We start from the raw sequence: 20694 nt of genomic DNA, 5'->3' as shown, positions 1-20694 counted from the left end.
ACCATGGGAAGACCCTGTCCGGAAATCGTACCCGAAATCGAGACCCGTGGATTGAGGAAATAAATCAATCTGCGACCGTTTGGTAGCGAAGCTCTGTCCCGAACCGGCCAGGATGGGAAAAGTTTCGCAGTTGAAGCTTACGTGTTTATTAAGGTATTCATTCTTTGATGAATGAGCCAGTCGACTGAGGGTTGTCCGTTGATTACTTTGTTTGCGGTGCACCTACCCTATAATCTTGCAAGGGAAAATCAAGGGGGATGGTTTTAGGCAACTAGACAAGGTTAGACAGTGCTTCGGCAAGAAAAAGATGTTACTTTTCTTACATCGTGATTATTGATGAAACGTCATGCAATTAGTGGCGACACTATAAAAGAGACATTTTCTTAATTTGCTGCAGTAAAATGTTGCCCAACAACAAAACAGCCTTAGTATGCACACTTACCTTTTAGTTTCAGCAAATAACCCTTCCGGTAGAGCCACCATGCAAGCACGGCAAGCAGTACGACGGCCAGCAGCGTCCCAAAGATTGCACCGGCGATGTCTCCGCCGCCGAAGCACGATTCGTTATCCATTTCGTCGACACGTTTGTGAAAATGAGACCTTCGCGTGATTGACCTTTGCCTCGTGCTACAGACCCCAGCGGTAGCAAGAATGCAAAACCAAACTATCTGAGAGCAAAAATCACCACAACACGTACAAGGACTTTTTTGTTACTTCACTTTGATTTCTCGGGAACTGAAATTCGTTTCGTCGTTTTGATTTTTTTGTTATGTTCACAATAACAAATTAAGAGTTAACAAACTTCGACCTAAGCCTTCGTTCGATTCGTACTTTTATTTCAAACGTGGTTAGGTTCCAAATTATGCAATCATCGTATTTTGATCCCGGTGATTATCTCTGTTTTTTCCTCCAGTTTCGATTGTTTAAATCCCTTGCTGAAAATATACAAGAGAAAAAATATGTCCAGGTTAATAAACAGATACGCATATGTATATGATAATGATACTATGTTGCATGTTTTTGTTTTGTTTTGATCACGCCCGGCCATGGCGGCGGCTCTATCGGATGGAGGCGAAGAAAAACAGTCAGCAAAACGATGGGAAATTATAGGTTATTTTCTTTGGAAGACTTTTGGCTAGGTCGTCGGCATTGCAGATGCATTGCTTCCCAGTCAGTTCCGTATAATTGAGCTACGCTGTCGCTTGCGAATTCGTCTACTGGCTGCGTCATCGACACCCAGATTGCAATTTGCATCTTTCAGCAACTTTGTGTTTTGTTCAGTTGAGGGACAATATTATGGTTACCCTCGAACCAGCCCGAAGAGGCGTAGAACGATGCATTGTATGGATATTGATACGTACTTAAAAGAGTATTTGCCAAGTTGGGTGCGGTATGTCTCCTAACCGATCTATAGCGTATATGGTATAACAATAAAATATGCATCGTAATTTTTTTGAAAAATAATTTATGATAAATTTGTCTGTACATGTCCCATTAGAAACTGGAAGATTTTCGCTTTCAAAATAGTTTGCCGTGAACTGCTTGCCAAAGTTGTTGTGCAGTTCATAGCGAACTGTACAATGCGTTTGCAGAATGCTCGTTGTTTCGACGCCATTTTCGAACAAAACTGAGCATGCATAAACAAAACAAGAAATACTGGCATAAAGATGAGTGAAAAATCCAACTGCGACCGTGAGATGGATCGGAAGACAACTGGGAATCACTATACACTGTGTTTCGGGTGGTAAAACCGTTCAAGGAGTCCCAGATGACCGAGCGGCGGGCTGGAAGTGGAAGAAAATCGAAGACAAGTGACCCTGTGAATGCCCGGAAGCTGTTGAATTATTTCAAGCGTAATCCGAACCTTTCGATTCGCGACGCCTCAAATTTACAAGAGATTCGTACGGTGGAAAGATTTTGAGCCATCATGAAGAGCGAAGCTCGAAAACCGTATAAGGTGTTTAATAACGAGTTGGAGTTGAAGATAGAATGGATGAAAGTGATCAAAAAGGTCGGTTCCGCCATTGCACAAAATGTAATGAGGGGTCTTAAGGGAAAGGTACGAGCTTTTAGCAATGAAAAGAAAATCGAATAAAGTGAAGCCGAAACCATATTCATGTGTATTATTTTATTTCCTGAAACTTTCAGGAAAATTCGCCATAAAATAATGTTTTGGCGAACGCTTTTATCTGGTGCGTTTTTTTTTCTTTGAGTACAGGCATCAAAAGTGATGTGATTGGCATTGGAATGCTTAAATGGGTTCAGGTAGATAACAATTCAGGATCTTGAACCTTACAATAATAAGCAATATACAGACATGGGGGTTGGGAAACGCTCAACAAGCCGTCCCGAAAAACAATATGTTACAAATAACGTAAGAAAGAATACGAATCGGTACAACCGGAATGAACTTAGGCAATAGTAGTCTATAATTGGAAACTCAGCACATGGAACTGCAAATCGCTCTGCTTTCCGGGGGGAAGCGACAAGATAAACTACAATAGGGTACTTTCGCGCCACTTCGAAGTCATAGCGCTGCAGGAACTTCGTTGGACAATTCAAAAGGTATGGAGAAGTGAGCATCGAGCGGTTACTTTCTACCAGAGATGCACCATCACCAATGAGCTAAGAACCGGTTTTCATAGTACTGTGTAGGAAGCACCTACGCGTGAAAGGTGGCAGCCGATCAACGCGAGGATGTGCAAGATGAGAGTAAAGGGCCGGTTCTTCAAATACAGTATCATCAACTGCTGCCCAAATGAAGGAGACCCGAAGACGAGAAAGATGCATTCTACGCACAGCTAGAGCAGATCTACGGTAGCTGCCTGCGACGGAACGTGAAAATCGTCTTCGGGGAGATAGATGCTCAGATAGAACGGGAGGCAATGTGTAAACCAGTAATCGGGCCAGATAGCCTGCACGCCGTGCCAATTGATAATAATAACACAAAACTACCTGAAGATCACCCGACCAACAGATAGAGACAAATCAAGGTTCTTCTCTGACGTCTTTAACGTTCGCACCTACCGCAGTGCGTATATAGATTCGCAACAATTGCAAACAGTTAGTCAAGGAGAACGACGCAACCTGAGCGAAAATGCTGCAAAACCGTAAAAGAGTGAACGTGGAAAGATACCGACGACCGCAGAACAGCCAAAACCTATTTCTTGGGAGAAAAAAACGCCACCAAGAGGATCAAGATCGTGTAGCAATAGAAGACCTGTACTAAGCTTACGACACTCGAAAATTCAACGAGAAGCTGAACAGCTGCCGCAAAAGCTGCATGCTGCAAGCCGATATGAGCATTGACGGCAACCTCCATAAGGACAAGTTTTTTTTTTTCAAGGTGGTAGGAAATCTGCTATCCGAAACCTGAGAAGATAACTCAGGGAGTGGGGTTGAGTTTGCTAGACCCGATCCACTAAAACCCCTGGTCTTCAGCCCCAATATGTATGCTCCCTGGAACTACCGTTAGGTAACTCCAGGGAACCGGCTTTCGTGCTTGATTTACCCTCTGATAATTGGCTAACTACTAGGAGATAAGATGTTAGGTTACTCCGGCACTTCGATGGTCATCCCGTCGATTAATGTCTTGTGCTTGGACTATCCGGGAAGCAGTCGCACTAACCGCTCTCCAGATGACCTCGTCCGCGCACATTCTTCTTCGGGGTGGTTTTCGGTCCGCACACCGCAATCATATCGCTCCTAGCTTGGGCGAAATGAGGGCATACGAAAAACTCGTGTTCTGCGGTTCCTTCCGCATCTGAACACTCGAGGCACCACGGTGAGTCTGCACAGCCAAACCTATGCAGATACTGCCTGAGGCAACCATGGCCTGACAAAATCTGTTTCAAATGGAAGTTGACTCCCCATGGTGCCTCGCGATGTCTGGCTATCGCTATAACGAGTCTATTCATCCATCCATCCTTGGTAGAGTTGAACCAATCGAAGATGATCGTTCGGTGTTCCGTATACCATTTATGTCACATCCATCGAAAAATTTTCCGTTTTTTCTGACGATGATGTTTATAGGCACCATGCCAGCCAAGACGCTCGCGACTCTCCGGTACATGAGCTTGTAGATGCTTTCTAGTTTACCTCTATATAATTACCTAATGCCTTAAACCATACTGGTGTTACATGCCTGAGTATGGATGTGGTAAATGCTAGTCATCATACGTAATAATTCCGCGTTGGCCGTTGAAGCCCTCCCAAAGGTAAGCTTGTCGTCGACCATCACGCCTAAGAGTTTCAACGATCGCTTTGAGACTATAGTGCATCCGCCGGCACTTCTTCTGCTCCAATTTACGGCTGTTTACCACAGTGAACTCCGTCCTTAAGTGCGCTAGTTCCAGCTTCCTGGAGCTCATCCAATCTTCCACGATTTTTTTTAAAAGCACAGCTTCAACTCGACTTTTTTTATGGCCTCTCCATAGACTTCTAGAGTTATGTCGTCCACAAAGCCAACAATCACCACGCCGAAAAGTGACTTTACACGCAAAACTTTTCCTTATTACTTCAAAAGCAATAGCGCAAAATTACCCTTTAGGTAACAAATCTGTTACATAAAAGGCAATAAAGCTCTTCCCCAGTCAAGTAACAACACATACTGTCGTATATTTTGCACGTGTTACGAGAGTACGACTATCTAATAATGGACGTTTCAACCACATGCAAAATTTTCTCTTTCAAAAAATGCTCCCTTTCCATCTCAAGTCAAGAAAAATCACACACCGTCGCATATGTTGCACATGTTACTCCTGTTACTTTCGTCTATATCTTACTTTCATCTATCTCCAATTCATCCGGTGTGCGTGTATTAGTTCGCTCTGTGTATGCATACGGAGTAGAGAAAAAAATGACAAGAGCTGCCAAGCAGCATTTTCCCCATCATAGAGTATGCAAACGTTGATGATTTCAAAGACTTCAAATGCGTCTTGAAACCACATCATGATCTGTAAACTGCGATAGACTAAAACACAAACTTTCGTTCTCTTGCAAGCTATTTAAAACACACACTCATTGGTTCATGGAAACTCATTTGGACCTGTTTAAAGATACAAACTCGTGCTCGTCTAGAACAACATTCGCAACTCATGCAACTCTGATCACATGGTATTACATATTGCGGTTCTTAGTTGTATGTCCTCCAGCAGACACATATACGAGCGTGTAACCGTCATATATAACCGTTACTTTTAAATTATCACACTTTGTGTCTAATGCGCGGTCATAGAACACAAAAAGTAATCAGGCGGCATCCATAAATTACGTAACGCTCAAAGGGGGAGAGGGGGTATCCTTGAGCGTTACGATTTGTTACATAGGGGAGGGTGTGAGGTAAGATCAGCGTTACGTAACAGGAGAGCCTCTCTAAAAACGAGCATTTTTGTTAAGCAAATTCTTCTACAGCGTTACGTAATTTTCATGGGGGTTGGTGTTGGCGTTACGTTTCGTTACATATGGGGGGCTGGGGGTTCAAAAATTGGGTTTTTTGCGTTACGTAATTTATGGATGTCGCCTAAGATGCTGCTCGAAAGTAACAAAATCTTCTCCTTCTCTGTTGGGTGTAGTTTTAACACACCGTCATACATAGCATTCCACAGCACCAGGGCCAGGATGGAACTTTACGGTAGCAGGTGTTGTAGTTTTTTTCTGGAAGTAGTTTTTTCAAATCTAATAAGGGCGAGTGTGGGGTGATCGAAAGATTTTAGCAGCACTTTTAACAGCATCAGGATTCAGTAGAGTGTGAGGGTGGTATGGCAATTGATCTTGCTACACGAGCAAAAGACAACATGATTCCAGCCGCTGATCTCCTGCATGTGGAGGAGGAGATTGACCGGTTGAAAACAACAAAGCTGCTGGAGCAGATCAACTTCCTGGTGAGCTGTTGAAATACGGTGGAGAAACACTGTATAGAGCCATACACTGGGTCATTGTCAAGATTTGGTAGGAAGAACCGGAAGAGTGGATGGAAGGTATTGTATGTCTTATCTACAAAAAAGGCGACAATCTGGAGTGCTGCAATTATCGGACAATCATTCTACTGAATGCCGCGTACGAGGTACTGTCCCAAATACTTTGCCGTGGAGTTCCACCATTGGTGAAGCAGTTTGTGAGGCACTTCCAGGAGGGATCTATGGGTGCCAGCGCCACCATGGATCAGACTACGGGTTTCCGGACAAACTAACGCAACTGGCCAAGGCGACGATGGATCGAGTAATGTGTGTGAACCGTGTAAGAGAGGGGTACTCTTGAGCCTCTTTGAAACTCGAAGAGATTTAGAGCAAGATGCTTACTGCTCAACATGGCTTTGGAAGGTGTAATTAGAAGATTGATACGAGTGGCACGAAATTCAACTGTTTGGCTTTGCCCATGTTGTCGACATCGCGGCGTGAACCTTTGTCAAGAAGGCGGATACGTACATCGGACTGAAGGCTGAAGACAATCGGATTAGACTGGCCATTGATAAATCTAAGAATAAGTACGTGAAAGGAAGAGATTCAAGACAAGTAAGTGCTTACATCTCCCTTTAAGTTCAAGTTGATGGTGATGAAATCGAGGCGGTCTACGAGCTGGGCTCACTGATACTCGCCGACAATAATACCAGCAGGGAAATTAATCGACTCATTAGGACAGGAAATTGCGCACACTTTGGTCTCTGAAGGACGCTCCAATCGAGTGGAATTCGCCGATGCACTAAGTTGAGCAGCTAGCGGAAGGTTTTGCGTACCATCTTCGGTGGGCTGTAGATAAACAGAACGAGGAGAAGGCGGAATGAACCCCGAACTGCAGGAGCTGCTTGGGGAGCAACCTATCGTCCACACCGGTAAGATTGGCAGGTTGTGGTGGGCTGGGCTTGTCGTAAGGATGTCGAACAACAGCCCGGTTGGTTTTTGAAACCAATCCGCCAGGAATGGAACGGAAAGGTGCACAGCGGGCAAGGTGGACCAATCAGGTGGAAGACGGCCTACGGACCACCCTACGTAGACTGCACTACCGTTCCAAGCATAGTTGTCCCAGCGTGCATAAGTTTTGTATAGAACATGGGACAACTATGTTTGGAACGGCAGTGCAGAGATAGCGAACTGCAGGGAAGGAACGAGTGGAGTGGAGACGTGCAGAGACCGAGTGAAAAACAAGGATTGGAATTATTTCAGAGTGCTTCACCTGTGATGGTTTCGAAAGCAATATTTACCGAAAGAAAGTTACTATCCATTAACAGGAACATAACTATTAACAATGAATACTATTTACAACATGTTATCACCGCCCATTTACTGCCCTGAACCAAGGATTTATTTGGAGAAGAAAGCTTCTGTTTACAATAGGATTCATCGCCGATGATTAAGGCAGATGTGGTGTAAGGAAAATTTACCGAGGTTAATTTGTACTCCTAAATGGCCCGCTTCGTCCTGCAATTTGAATCCACAAACTTAAGTACTTGAAGATACATGCTGGAAAAGTTGTGAGAAAGCAAGCTAATGTCCGGGACGAATCGCCACTCAAAGTCGTGCATGCAGCTTGTAGTAATTTTGCAAAGAGTTTAAGGACCACAGTTAAAGAAAGATTCGAAATAAGCTAATTCCACTGCAGCTTTACTACTTTACCATGACAATAAAAATGTGCCAGAGGACACTGAGAAGAGTAATGTTTAACTTTCTTTTTCATGACATAGAAAGGTTTCCACGGTTGTATCTGTATAATATTTTTGCGAACTCATGCAATTGTAAGCCCATAGTAACTACAGGTAAAAATACTAAAATGTTTTAACTCTATTATATTTAGGTTATAGAAAACAAATTTACAACAAAATTAAATTATTCAATTAAAAAATAGAACGAATGTTCGATAAAAATTTTTCTTAAAAATATCCGTTTTTCGAATAAAATAAATACCTTAACTAAAAAGCAAAATAAAAAATTTAATGACTTGTTTTCGAGAGCATCACCAAATGAGAATGCACAGTGATTTGAAATGTATGGATTCAAAGTATATGTAGTATTAATGAAAATATAATAAGGATGAAACAAAAATTTAATCCAGATATCACAAAATAGCACTTCATATCGCTTGATTTTTTACTTATTACTAGACGCGAGCACATATGAAACATTTGAAGACATAAAATTGTTTAAAATTGAATATCTAAGATGTTGCTCAAGAGCAACGAAAAATCATACACAAGACAATGCGATTAGATCCAACTGGAAAACATCTGACATCTTAGCTGTTTATATTCAACGACTGCACCAAGAGTAATAAAGTTGCACACGCCTGCTTCTGTCTAGCCTATCGGAATCGGAAGAAGCCACCAGCGTCAATATCAAGTTGGTTGTGCATCAATTTGTCGCACTGTGAAGGATTTCGATGCGATTGTCCATCGGCCAGAAGCTCGCAGAAACCAGACATTTCTTCAATTCGGAAAAGAAATTGATATATTCCCCTCTTGTCACTGACCGGCTGGCCGGTCGCAGGCGCTGATACTTTCTAAAAAATATTTGCTGTGTGTATATGTTTATATTCGTATGAATTGTCCGCTGCAGTCAGTCAGGTAGGACCGGCTGGTTTAGTAGGAACTTAATGCCTTTTCTTCACCTTCGCCATGTACCATGAAAAGATGAACCGAAGACCAACAACGGTGAAAGAGTGAGTGATTGTGGTTTGGTAGTTCAATGTTACGTTTTCTCGTGCCGTATCTGGCATAGTTAGTTGCTGTTAGTTGCATGCATGACACGGAGGACTTTTACCGCATGAGTTGATGGCAACAAGAGACATTAACGCTGCTGTTTGATAGAGGGAAACCCGTAAACTGTGGTACCAACCAGAAGCACTAACGACTTAGTGATCGAACTGTAATCGGAAGCCTTAGGTGAATCGTCTCGTGACAGATCGCACGTGGGTGACAGTGGATAGACAGAAAGAAAGAGCAACGATCGCTTGAATTTTGACTGACTGACGTAGCACTCAAGATATTTGTACTAAAAATAGTTTTGATAGCACCATCGTTGCATTGGTACCATCGTTGCTCTGCGATAGTGACTTGTGACGTTCCAGACTAAGAGCAAACACTTCAGTTTGGAAGAGTGATCTTCTCTCTATTCACGTTATATTTTTATTTCTCACTTCCTTCTTGCGGAATAGGTAATAATAATTCAATGTCAGTTATATAGTCTGGAGTTTGCGTGTCGGATTTGACAGATTTCTCCGATGTTGCTTCCCACATTAGGGTATCATTGAACAATGCTAAGCTCCTACATGTTCGCCAAAACAAATTACGTAACTTAGAAAGTTCCCCCTAGTTATGCAAATTCCGCATTCCCCTTTTGCACTGACAGCTAGCAGAAATTTCACCTCAAAACAAAGCCATTTCACCTATTCCTTGGAAACCAACCGTGAACTCGCTCCTGGCTTGCAGGTTTCTCTTCGAAAAAAAAAAAAATATATGTATTCATTCAGAAAGATAGATAAAATACTGATAAATCATTGTCCACTTGAGCCGCCCCAATCCCAAACTGGTCTAGGCAGTTGCCTTGTTGGCTTTGAAAGCACTAATCTTGATTCGCAACAACGCGACGACGAAAGCAACAACATACCCAGTACTGCTCGAATGGTGTTTGCTGTGCATTCCTTGCTTGCTTAACTGGCTTAAGAGCGTAAAAAAACTATGCCGCTGGTAAGCGGAGAAACGTATCCACACAAATGCATGATTTGTACATTCACGAACGGCGCACTGGCTGACGAATGTAAACGTTAGACGTCAATAATGTTTGGTGTAAATGGAAATTCGCGAAGTACCATTTTCAGGAGCTTTTCTTTTTTTTACGCCGGGTAAATTACGGGATTAAATCGGAGAAACATCTCATTGTCCCTGACTGTTTTATTTATTTTTTTTTTATCGCTTTCAGCTCTATACTGAGGTCAATTGCATAAAAACGAACATCAAATGTTGGTACTGTTTAGAAAGTTGAGAAAATATTAAATTTACTGTGGGCGAGGTGAAAAGTTTGTTTTAAAAAAATATATATTCGCGGACTTACCTATTATCAAGGAATCGTACGTAAGAAACAAACTCACTACCAATTTATTTTTTTATTATAACTTAGAACAACGTGTATACTGAATAAGAAAGCATTGCAAATGTAAAAAATCAAAATAATTATATGCAGTGTATCTTAAATGAAAGCCTATCTTTTTAAACTTTTATTTTCCGGATTATTGATATCTTAACCTGGACTTTTTCATTAAGTAATATCTTACTTTGTGCATATACTATGAAAAAAATCACATGAAGTTGTTATTTACTGCAATATTCTATCCTGTTTCTATCCTGTTGATAACGCCAATTTTAGTTCCCTGGAGTGGACTCAACAAACGTTCCTGTCTGACCAGGTTTTTCTGTAAGACTTGTTTTATCAAGAGGAAGGAAACTTATCGTAACCTCAGACCTCGTGCCAATGTCCTGATTACGATTTTCTGGGAAGGGCTAATATTACTCCTGTAAGTTTCACTATAAGAAGGAATCAACCTTCTTAGATTTAACTCTAAATAATAAAACAAATTTAGTAAATCATTTTTTGTAGCAAAGTAGAAATCAAAAAATAGAAACAGTTTCGCCAAATAGTATTTTTAATATATGCATGTCTATGTTTAGGGAGGGTTCATCTGAAAGTGGCGTTCTACAAGTTAAAATCGTATTAATCCATGCAATAGTTTCTGTTGAATATTTTATTAAAAAAATATGTTACATCATTACGAAATTAAAGTTCTTGCCAATTTAATAGGCAAAACATAAATAAGTTGTACATGGCCTAACTATACTATATCCTAATTGTATACATAGGAATATGCATGTTCTATAAGGGAAGGGGGGTTTGTAAACTCTGTTCAGGGATACAAAACACTCAACACTCCTTATAGCTTCCCATTTTTCCAAATTCATTTACGTCCAACTGGAATTGTAAATTACCTTTTTAAACAACTTTTGAAGATTCAGGATTTATGAGCTAGCTGCTATATGTTCAAACTGGAAAGAATAGTTGCAGCTTCGGTCTACCAAGCAATTCTTCACATTGGGTACTGTTATCAACTATGATGTTTTTTAGAAAAAAAAAAAGGCCAAGCCTTATGCTTTAAATCAAAGCAATTCGAACATGTCAACAAAACAGAACACAGCAATAAACAATCAATTGATTGATTTCTTTTTTTGCCCTGGTTAAAAATTATAACCCACCGCAAAACGCACACTGCATGTACAATCCATCCGTTTTGCCGTTTGTTTGTTCTTCCACTCGATTTTTATGGAGCAACTTTTAAAGTCCAAAAATCAAAAACCTCCAACTCACTCTATATATTTCTTCCAGTTCTCAGGTTCGCATATTCCACCGCACTTTCGTTCGTTCGTTTCTCCACAAATGCCTTCCACAAATGGGGCACAGACCACAAAATAGCATCCGATTCGCACTTAATGCCCACACTCTGCAGCACGTTTTCTCTTCCCTTCGGAATTCCTCTGCCTCACTTGCAATGCTTCTAATCACTCCAGTTATTCTATAATTGTTGACTCGCTTTTTTGCTTGTTTTGCTTCTTCGCTTTATGTTCGCTACGCCCGGATCTCGAACACGCTGTTATTTTTCAAATTTTCATTTGTTTACAAACTTTTCATTTCTCTTCACTGCCGTCTGCTCTCCTGGTACCACTTGTGCATTTTTTCCGCAAATCTCTTGACTGCAAGCATAGCACTAAGGTTGACACGGAGCGCCGTAGAGTTGCACTTGATCTAATTTCTTTCACTACCGTACGATCTAATTTGATCCCTGTCCATCAAGCCACAGCGTTTGTGAAAATCACTTTGCTACCAGCGCATTTGTGCCGCAGGCAGGTAAAACCTCTGTTTCCATTTACACACGTACACTGCCACACAACAACACTGATATTTCGATTTTCGCGGATCCTGTTTTTTTATATTTCTTCCAACGGATGTCTACGCTATCGTACTACTGAAATGCACCTTGCAGATTCCAAACCATTCACCTGAAGGTTCAAAATTGAACTAAAGGTGATCAGCAGGCAACAAACTCGCCAGACCGGTGCCGGTGTCGAATCGAGCAGTTTCCGCAGTTGCTGCGCTGCGATTTCTCCATTTTCCTCCTTCCTACGATCGCACTAGCGAGCACTCGATCACGTTCTGCACCCACCAGTCGGTGCCACTCGTGCAGCCATTAGGTGGCTAAAGCTTGAAAAATTCCGCTCAAATCAGGTGTTGGCGCTGCTGTGCCTAAGGCCCCTGCCAGGCTGAACGCCAACGCGAGCGATCGGGCGAGATTTTTGCCGTAGGTTAATGAACAACTCTATATACGGCTGTTTATTTACCTACGGTGAGAATCTCGCCCGATCGCTCGCGTTCGCGTTCATCATGGCAGAAGCCTAAGAGTACGTGCGCATACCTTGCGTGTTTGCCACAAGGAACACATGGTTGTATACGCAAGAGAAAGAGAACCGACTGATCAACGGAGAATGGTCTGCTCTCGTACTTAAAGTTTAAAATGCAAAAGCTTTCTTAAGCTTTCGACTAGTGTTGGAAGAACGTTTGATATTAAACCTAGTTCTCACTGTTTGAGAAAGTTAAAACTGTTACATAAATAAGCAGTCTTTCACAGGTGTAACGCGAGGTGAAAAACAACTCTTAGTATCATATTTTATTACTCACGTGTTAAACTTGTTGTGATATTTACTAAAATTTGTTTGAAGTTGATTTGCTGTTATTTGCGTAAGAATAGCAGGTAGGCCCAAGCGAAATTTATTTTAAAATTTAAGATATCAATGAGAACGTAAAATTTTTGCTAGCGCAATCAATCGCACTGTTAACATATGGTGAAACTCGATAATTTAAGGAATTTTATATTTATATATAAAAAGAAAAAAAAAGAGTATTAGATGATTCATTTATTTCATTTTTATTTCTTCTATACAAAACTAATTTTTTTCCGTGTTGGGTATTTTCGTCACTGCGATCAATTGTTTGATGTTTTGTGACTTATTCCCCCTTTTTAATTTTGCTTAGTCAGGATAACGTATCGCTATTGGAAGTGGTCGTTATAGTCTGGCCAATAGCATTAGTCCAGTCCGGTATTATACTTCGTATGAAGCGCACAACCGTACTGGGATTTGTTCTCCAGATTTCAGAGGGTTCCAGAAGACATCTCTTGAAGAACTTATATCTTTTGATAAAAATTGCCGGACATCGGCATAACAGATGTTCCGAGTCTTCTTTTTCCATGCCACATACTCGACATGTATCATCTTGAAGTTTTTTCATAAGCTTCAAATGATAACGGCTCGGACAATGCCCTGTTATTAAACCAGTATACGTGCTTAGATCTTTTTTTGAAAGATCCAGTATTTTACGAGTCATAGAAACGTTCGGAGTGATGAAACGTTCCGACTGCCTACCGATGAAGGTGTTTGTCCAGTTGGATTCCACTTTCAGAGTTTCCCATGCTTTTAGTTCCATTCTAAGGGAACAAGCGGATAGACCACAGAAGGGTTCTGGTCCTATGAACTGATGAGACGATCCAAGTCTTGCCAGTTCATCAGCTCTTTCGCTTCCACAGTGACCAGGAACCCAGTATAAGTCTACTTGATTATTAAAACCCAGTGTTTGGAGTGATTGAACACACTCCCAAACTAGTTTTGATGTGCATGTCGCAGACTTCAAAGCCTTCAACGCTGCTTGACTGTCGGACATAATGCAAATGTTTGAGAGTCTGTATTTCCTGCGTAGGCATATTTCAGAACATTCTAGTATTGCTTGGACTTCAGCTTGGAAGACAGTTGGCCATTGGCCCATTGGAACTGACAGGTCTATTCCTGGGCCAGTTACTCCTGCTTCCACTCGATTGTTCATTTTTGAACCATCTGTGTAGAAAATGATTGATCCTGGGCGGAGATCAGGACCACCGCGTTCCCAAACATCACGCTCAGGTTCAAACATTCGAAATCGTCTTTCAAAATTGTATCTTTTCTCCATCCGGTCTTCATTGTTGATCACTAGGGGATTGATACGAATAGTTTTTAGAATACCTGGATGACCCGTTAAATCACCCTCAAAGAGCCTTAATGATCTTTTGATCCGTAAGGCACTCTTTTCGGCTTCTAATTGTATGAATTGATGCAGTGGAAGCATAAACAATAGAGCTTCCAATGCCTTGGTGGGTGTGCTTCTCATTGCACCCGTTATTGAGAGTGACTAGCCGTTGAAGTTTTTCCAACTTATCTTGAGCACCTTTCTCCCTTGTTTTTGTCCACCAGACTAGTGAAGCATAGGTAATTCTGGGTCTCACAATAGCCGAATAAATCCAATGGATCATTTTCGGTTTGAGTCCCCATTGTTTACCAGAAGTTTTATTACATATCCATAGAGTATTTGTAGCTTTTTTTATTGCCTGCTCTAGATGTGTATTCCAGTTAAGTTTTTTGTCAAGAATTACTCCAAGGTATTTGACGTTATCTGAGAGTTCAAGAAGCTCACCTTTTAGCCTAATATCATTAAGCATAGTTTCTTTTCTACGTGTAAATGGGACGATAATGGTTTTTGAAAGATTTACATTTAAGCCTTCCCTATCGCACCACGAGGAAATAATGTTTAAGGCAATTTGCATTCGGTTTGCGATGATATCATCATACTTGCCACGAACAATAATGACAATATCATCAGCAAATCCAACTACTTCAAAGCCTTCTTCCATCAATTTTTTTAGAAGATCATCAACTATTAATGACCACAGCAGAGGAGATATCACCCCTCCTTGTGGGCACCCTTTTATAGCTGTTACACTTATATTAGAGCTACCAAGGCTTGTTGCTATTTCTCTTTTTGATAACATCTGGCTTATCCAATGAATAATGCAATTGTCAATTGTCATTGCGTCATGAGACGAGTTATCAAATGCCCCTTCAATATCAAGGAACGCCACAAGGGATTTTTTTTTTGCAGCAAAAGATTTTTCTAGTTTTGTAACTATAGTATGGAGTGCAGTTACCGACGATTTCCCCTCCTGGTAAGCAAATTGATATTTACTAAGAGGAGTTTTAGAAAGATATGGTGATTTGATGTGCTCACCGATCACTTTTTCCATTGTTTTGAGAACGACTGACGATAAGCTAATTGGCCTAAAGAATTTTGGCAGAGATTTGTTCCTTTTGTTGGCCTTAGGGTACTTGTCGCCACGCTTCCGGAATATAGCCTAGAATTAAGCTGGATTGAAAGAGTTGTGTTAGAATGGGAATCAGAACTGTTTCACCGTCCTGTAGTAGTACCGGATAGATTCCGTCTCTACCAGGTGACTTGAAGGGTTCAAAGGAGTCTATTGCCCATTCGATTCTACTTTCGGTAAAAATTTGGTTGGCCAAAGTAATTGCATCATCCCTAGTTCTTTCTAGCCCAGTCTTCGTATTCACTGTTTCGTGAATTTCTGTCCTGGTTATAAGATTTCCAGTACTTGATACAGATGTACTTTGTACATCTGTATTTGTTGAATCAAGGACAGAATCTTCTGTAAAAAGTTCTATCTGCGGAAATGCAACAGCTGCTCACAACCGACTTTGAAAATTTCGGCTGGAACGCCGTCCTTCTCAGCTGTTTTGTAGCTTTTAAACTCTTTATGAGCTTCATTGACCTCATTCAAGCTTGACGAATCTACAGTTTATCCATCTTCCTCAATTTCTCTCCTGTTTCTGTCGACAGCTCTTTCCTCTTCGCCGTTAAACCTCGAAATGGTGTTTTCAACGCATTACCACCAGTGTCTTACTGGTTATCAGGTACCCTTCCGTGTCGTTGCACTTGACAGGTTCAGTTCCGCATTGCATTGACTACTTTATAAAGCCTAGTGTCGTGCCTGGAAAACCATAACTCAGCTTCCAATAGTGCTCGTTCGTAGTGCTCGCGTTTCTCGCGTTGGTAGAGACTCTTTTCGGCTGCTCTAGCCTTCCGATTCTTCTCCCTCATCTGGCGTGTCACATAATTTACTGCCACCATCGTGCGATCACAAGTCGGAAAAACTAATCCTATCCAACATGTGCGTTCGCGTCCCCGATGGCGATATTTATATCATGTTTTGGGTACTCTCCGCTTGTTTTATCGGAAAGATCTTGGAACTCGTCTTTCAAATCATCGGGTTTGTCGGTGCGTATATATTAGGCTGTAAATAATGAGTCTGCCCTTGATTCTCAGCACGCATTAGCCGTCCCCTGATGGGGCTCCAACCTCCCAACTGACGCTCCGAACCAGACCTAGTTATACGCTTCCTAATATGGTAAACAAACGATTACAAACACTCTTCTAAGTTAGTACACGACCAAGATTCCCACCGAGTTTGGGACTCAATCTTTTCTAAGGTTACTTGTTTTCCAGTTAGCACCCCGAGGAGGTTAAGATAGGGACGTTCTCGCTAGAGGTGACATTTACACTACAGTCAAACTTTTAGCTTGAAAAAGTGCTCCACCGAGCAAAAGATCTGGAAACCCCTGCTCTAGATGCTTAGCTCCGTAATGGGCGCAGACCTGAAATAAGAATCTGTCCAGCTTTTTCAGTTGGATTGTTTTGTGGAAAACTCTGCAATGTGTATGCATCGGTTAGATATGTGCAGGTTAAAAGCTTCGTAACACGGCTTAACTCATTAGGGAAGGACGGAGTTGCACATGGCGAGGGGGTTAAGTTTATGCAACAATTTTGCCACTTAGAAATGAAAATGGTTGTAATACTTTTCTATAAAAGCAATAACATTCGGAGGAAGAGAGATGATGATTAAGAAATACTCCGCTTTCTAAACAACATGTTCAACAACACCGAAGCGGTAAGTCAGCGGGAAGCAACCACATCAAATATGAAGAGAATACCTTGTAGAAAGAAAACCAGATCCCCAGAGTACCAGATGTAGTACCAGATTTCTGTCTATCTCGAATGCTGAAAATAGACAAATTTTCCAATTTTTTTTATGAGTCAAAATCTAAAATCGGCCAAGAACTGAAAGGGCTGAAAACATTTCATTTGGGTAGGTACCCGCGTAGCAGTTATGGGGTAAAACAATCAGAGCATTCCTTCGATTCCCTGCTGTTTTGATAATTTAAATAAATTTCTTCTTGAGTGTCCTATTAGAACGGAATTATGTATCAAGAATATGTTAAGTTTTAATTTAACTCTACTACCAAACGATCGACTACCCTCTTATACCGTCCGCAAATACGTAGGGGAACAACGGGCAACACGGACAGGGCGGGTAAGATGGTCCGTTGCTCATTTCTATATAAACCATGGAAATTAACACAAATCATTTATGCCAGTTACATACCAACAGCATTCTGTGAGTTTCGAGATATTATGAAGATTGAAACAATAGTTAGTTATTTGAGAAAAAATAAAAATAAGCTCATCCTCAACAGCAAAGCAATGTGATGTAGTTTTTGTCGTGCCGAATTTAAGATACTGCTGCGGTAAAACTTCAGAAAAATATAATTTTCAATGACATTGGAATATTTAAGCATATTTGAAACATGTGGGTAAAGATAGTTTAGTGAAAATATGATTTTTTTGGAAATCACATCGATCCAAAAAATTGTTTGCCTCTTGGGCAAGACGGTCAGTCGTTGTGTTCGCAAAATGGGCAGTCTGAGAAAACGACGATAGCACCATTTAATATTGTTTCTTTCAGCATTCTTAGCACGTGAGATGAGACTTAGTCATTAACTCTCATTTGAAATAAAAATCATCATTAGAAACATTGTTAAAACCTGTTAATATGCTACATGTAAATGATGTGAATGATTCCATCTGCGCAGCGGACGGTAAGCTATAAACACGTGCTTTTTTGCGCAGCGCGTCGTCCCGTATAGAAATGAAATTTGCTATAGTCTTTCATAGGGCCGTCTTACCAGCACAGTCGGTCCGTTTCATATGCACGTTGTGAAATAGTGGTTTATCAAGACTGTTTTTATTTTAGTGAAAACTTATATAAAATCACTCTAAAAAAGAAAGGTTTGCATTATTTTATGAAAAGCACTAGTGTCATGTCACAATGTCAAATATTATGGATATCTTTCATTGTAATGTTGTGTTTTGAGCAGAATAATGAATGATTTCCTTAGGGTGACCGTCTTGCCCGTTGTTCCCCTACGGTTGCAACATAGGTACAACTGCTTGTCTGCACTGCAGTTTACATATGGAAACATAACCTGTTCTCAATATCCAGTCTGATAATTGAAAATGGTTTATTCTTACTACTTAGGGGCATTTTATGAATTTTAGCTGGCTGAATTGGCGTTACCCTCGTTTTTTTAAACAATAAAGTCTAAAAATGTACCCGGGATTCATAAAGCTATAACAAGGGCTAAAAATTGTCGTAAAATTAACCACAGATTGTTGTAGAAATTTCTCGGTTAATTTAACTACACTACAGTTGTCTCAAATAAAAGTGTAGTTATTTTGACAAGAAATACATATGGAAAATTTAACTACCAAATCGCTGTCAATCTTAAAACGATATTATTTTCTGTGTACCCCACCGAGCTCAAAACGGTGGTGATAGGTCAGTGTCTGTAGAAAGTCGCTACCTAAAGGCCAGAACACACACGGCGTGACAACGCCTTCCTGATGGAAATTGTCAGTATCTTCTTGAAACATTCTAGTGTGCCGTCTAGCATCTGCCACCTTCCACTCGTCTACACAGAAGACGCAATCACGCCGTCTCGAACTCCGCCGTGTGCTAACCTTCTTGTTGTCATGTCACCCAACTCATGTTTGTTTATGTTTGTTGGGAGAAAAAATAAGGCAATACACTTCTAGAATCACCAGCGGGCGGAAAATGATACAACACGGTGCTGCCAGCGCCTTCGCCAAAAGAAGGCGACACAAGACCGTGTGGAAGGCACGATGCGTCTACACGTAAGGCAGTCAAGTACGCAGCCGAAGGCGGCGAACGACTACCTTCTTCACTAGAAGGCAAACCTAGAAGGTTCTGGTTGAAAAGCGTCCCAACTGGAGGCGCGATTACGCCTTCTAATTTGTATGGAAAAGGCGTCATTACGCCGTGTGTGTATTCGGGCCTTAAAGGCCCGAATTCACACACGGCGTGACAACGCCTTCCTGATGGAAATTGTCAGTACCTTCTTGAAACCTTCTAGTGTGCCGTCTAGCACCTGCCACCTTCCACTCGTCTACACAGAAGACGCAATCACGCCGTCTCGAACTCCGCCGTGTGCTAACCTTCTTGTTCTCATGTCACCCAACTCATGTTTGTTTATGTTTGTTGGAAGAAAAAATTAGGCAACACACTTCTAGAATCACCAGCAGGCGGAAAATGATACAACACGGCGTTGCCATCGCCTTCGCCAAAAGAAGGCGACACAAGACCGTGTGGAAGGCACGATGCGTCTACACGGAAGGCAGTCAAGTACGCAGCCGAAGGCGGCGAACGACTACCTTCTTCACTAGAAGGCAAACCTAGAAGGTTCTGGTTGAAAAGCGTCCCAACGGGAGGCGCGATTACGCCTTTTAATTTGTATGGAGAAGGCATCATTACGCCGTGTGTGTATTCGGGCCTTAAGTCTCTACCATAGCAGCGTTGATGTTTCATATAAAAATTGTTTTGGAAGGTTGATGATTTGTTCAAGTTTTGGTGAATTTTAAATGACTACATTAATTTAATCATCTTTTATTCAGAATACTGATTTTCTACGATTTTAGACTTTTGGTTTCCACACTTTTTTACTATTCCATGGAAAATAAATAGAAATAAATATTTTTTTTTGAGTGGGAGCCTAGCGTTGTTGGTAACGTCTCCGCCAACCACGCTCGACGCCTGGGTTCGAATCCCACCGCCGACATAGGTGTCTATGGTTGTGGAGTGGCGCTCACAAACAACCCAACTGGTCTAGATTCAATCCTAGCCGACACCGGTAGATTTTCTGAGGCTAAAAATATCACGCCTTCCATCGCATGAGGAAGTAAAGCCGTTGGCGTCGGTCCGTTAATACACGGGTCGTGAGTTAGGACCTGGGTGGAGTCGCCTCCCCGGGCGTCGGTGATTGGCACAACAACAGTGGCGGAACTAGACCGATGGAAAATAAGCGAGAATAAAATGAAAATATTTTTTTCAGGATGTCCTTTCCGATTTCGCTGAAACTTTGCACAGTTGTTCTCAGGTCATTCTACACTATCACTTCTTCATGTAGACTCACGACCAGGGTTGATATTTGTTGACACTCTGGAGTGAAAGTGAAAAAAAGTATCCATAAACGTTAATTTTTTACAATCCTTTCAGAGTTCTCCTTTCCCGCTTTTTGCATGGGAGTGAACTGTCAAAACACCACGATGGAAGCAAGACAACAAAATCAGTTTATCAGTTAACGACGATTGTCAAGGCATCGGTCAGTGTCAGTGAAAAAGTGTTTCGGTGAGGTTTATTTTGGTTGAGTGGACTGTTCGTTTTTCTTTTTCGCTTTGAAGTGAAGATCATTTGGTTGGATTTGTCGTCAAATTTTATTCCGTAACCGTGAACGATGCGCGCGATCTATTTCATCTGAGTATAACAGCACGTATACTAGGACGAAAATCTAGTGTATCTGAAAGAGTGCTGCGATCATTGGAAGTGAAAATTGAAAATGATTGGCTGTAATTGGCCCTGACGGCTCTGTTGATA

At 41.3% G+C, this 20694-nt stretch overlaps 1 protein-coding gene across 4 annotated transcripts in view; it reads right to left on the bottom strand.

Moving 5' to 3' along the window:
• The window catches only part of LOC129723724 (DEP domain-containing protein DDB_G0279099-like), a 177486-nt gene extending 165446 nt beyond the window's left edge, over positions 1-12040 (bottom strand). Inside the window, exons 1-3 of one of the 4 annotated variants that reach the window (XM_055678112.1) lie at positions 10970-12040; positions 10041-10119; positions 443-935 (exon numbers count right to left, since the gene is read on the bottom strand). In XM_055678112.1, coding sequence (XP_055534087.1) covers positions 443-572 — 130 coding nt within the window. In that variant the 5' untranslated portion in view covers positions 573-935; positions 10041-10119; positions 10970-12040. The remainder of the gene's footprint in view (positions 1-442; positions 936-10040; positions 10120-10969) is intronic. The other 3 variants (XM_055678109.1, XM_055678110.1, XM_055678111.1) reach the window with 3 other exon arrangements.
• Between the last annotated feature and the right edge of the window lie 8654 nt (positions 12041-20694).

Source organism: Wyeomyia smithii, chromosome 2, assembly GCF_029784165.1.
Source record: "Wyeomyia smithii strain HCP4-BCI-WySm-NY-G18 chromosome 2, ASM2978416v1, whole genome shotgun sequence".
NCBI classification, from domain to species: Eukaryota; Metazoa; Arthropoda; class Insecta; order Diptera; family Culicidae; genus Wyeomyia; species Wyeomyia smithii.
This window is presented reverse-complemented; position numbering and strand designations above follow the sequence as displayed.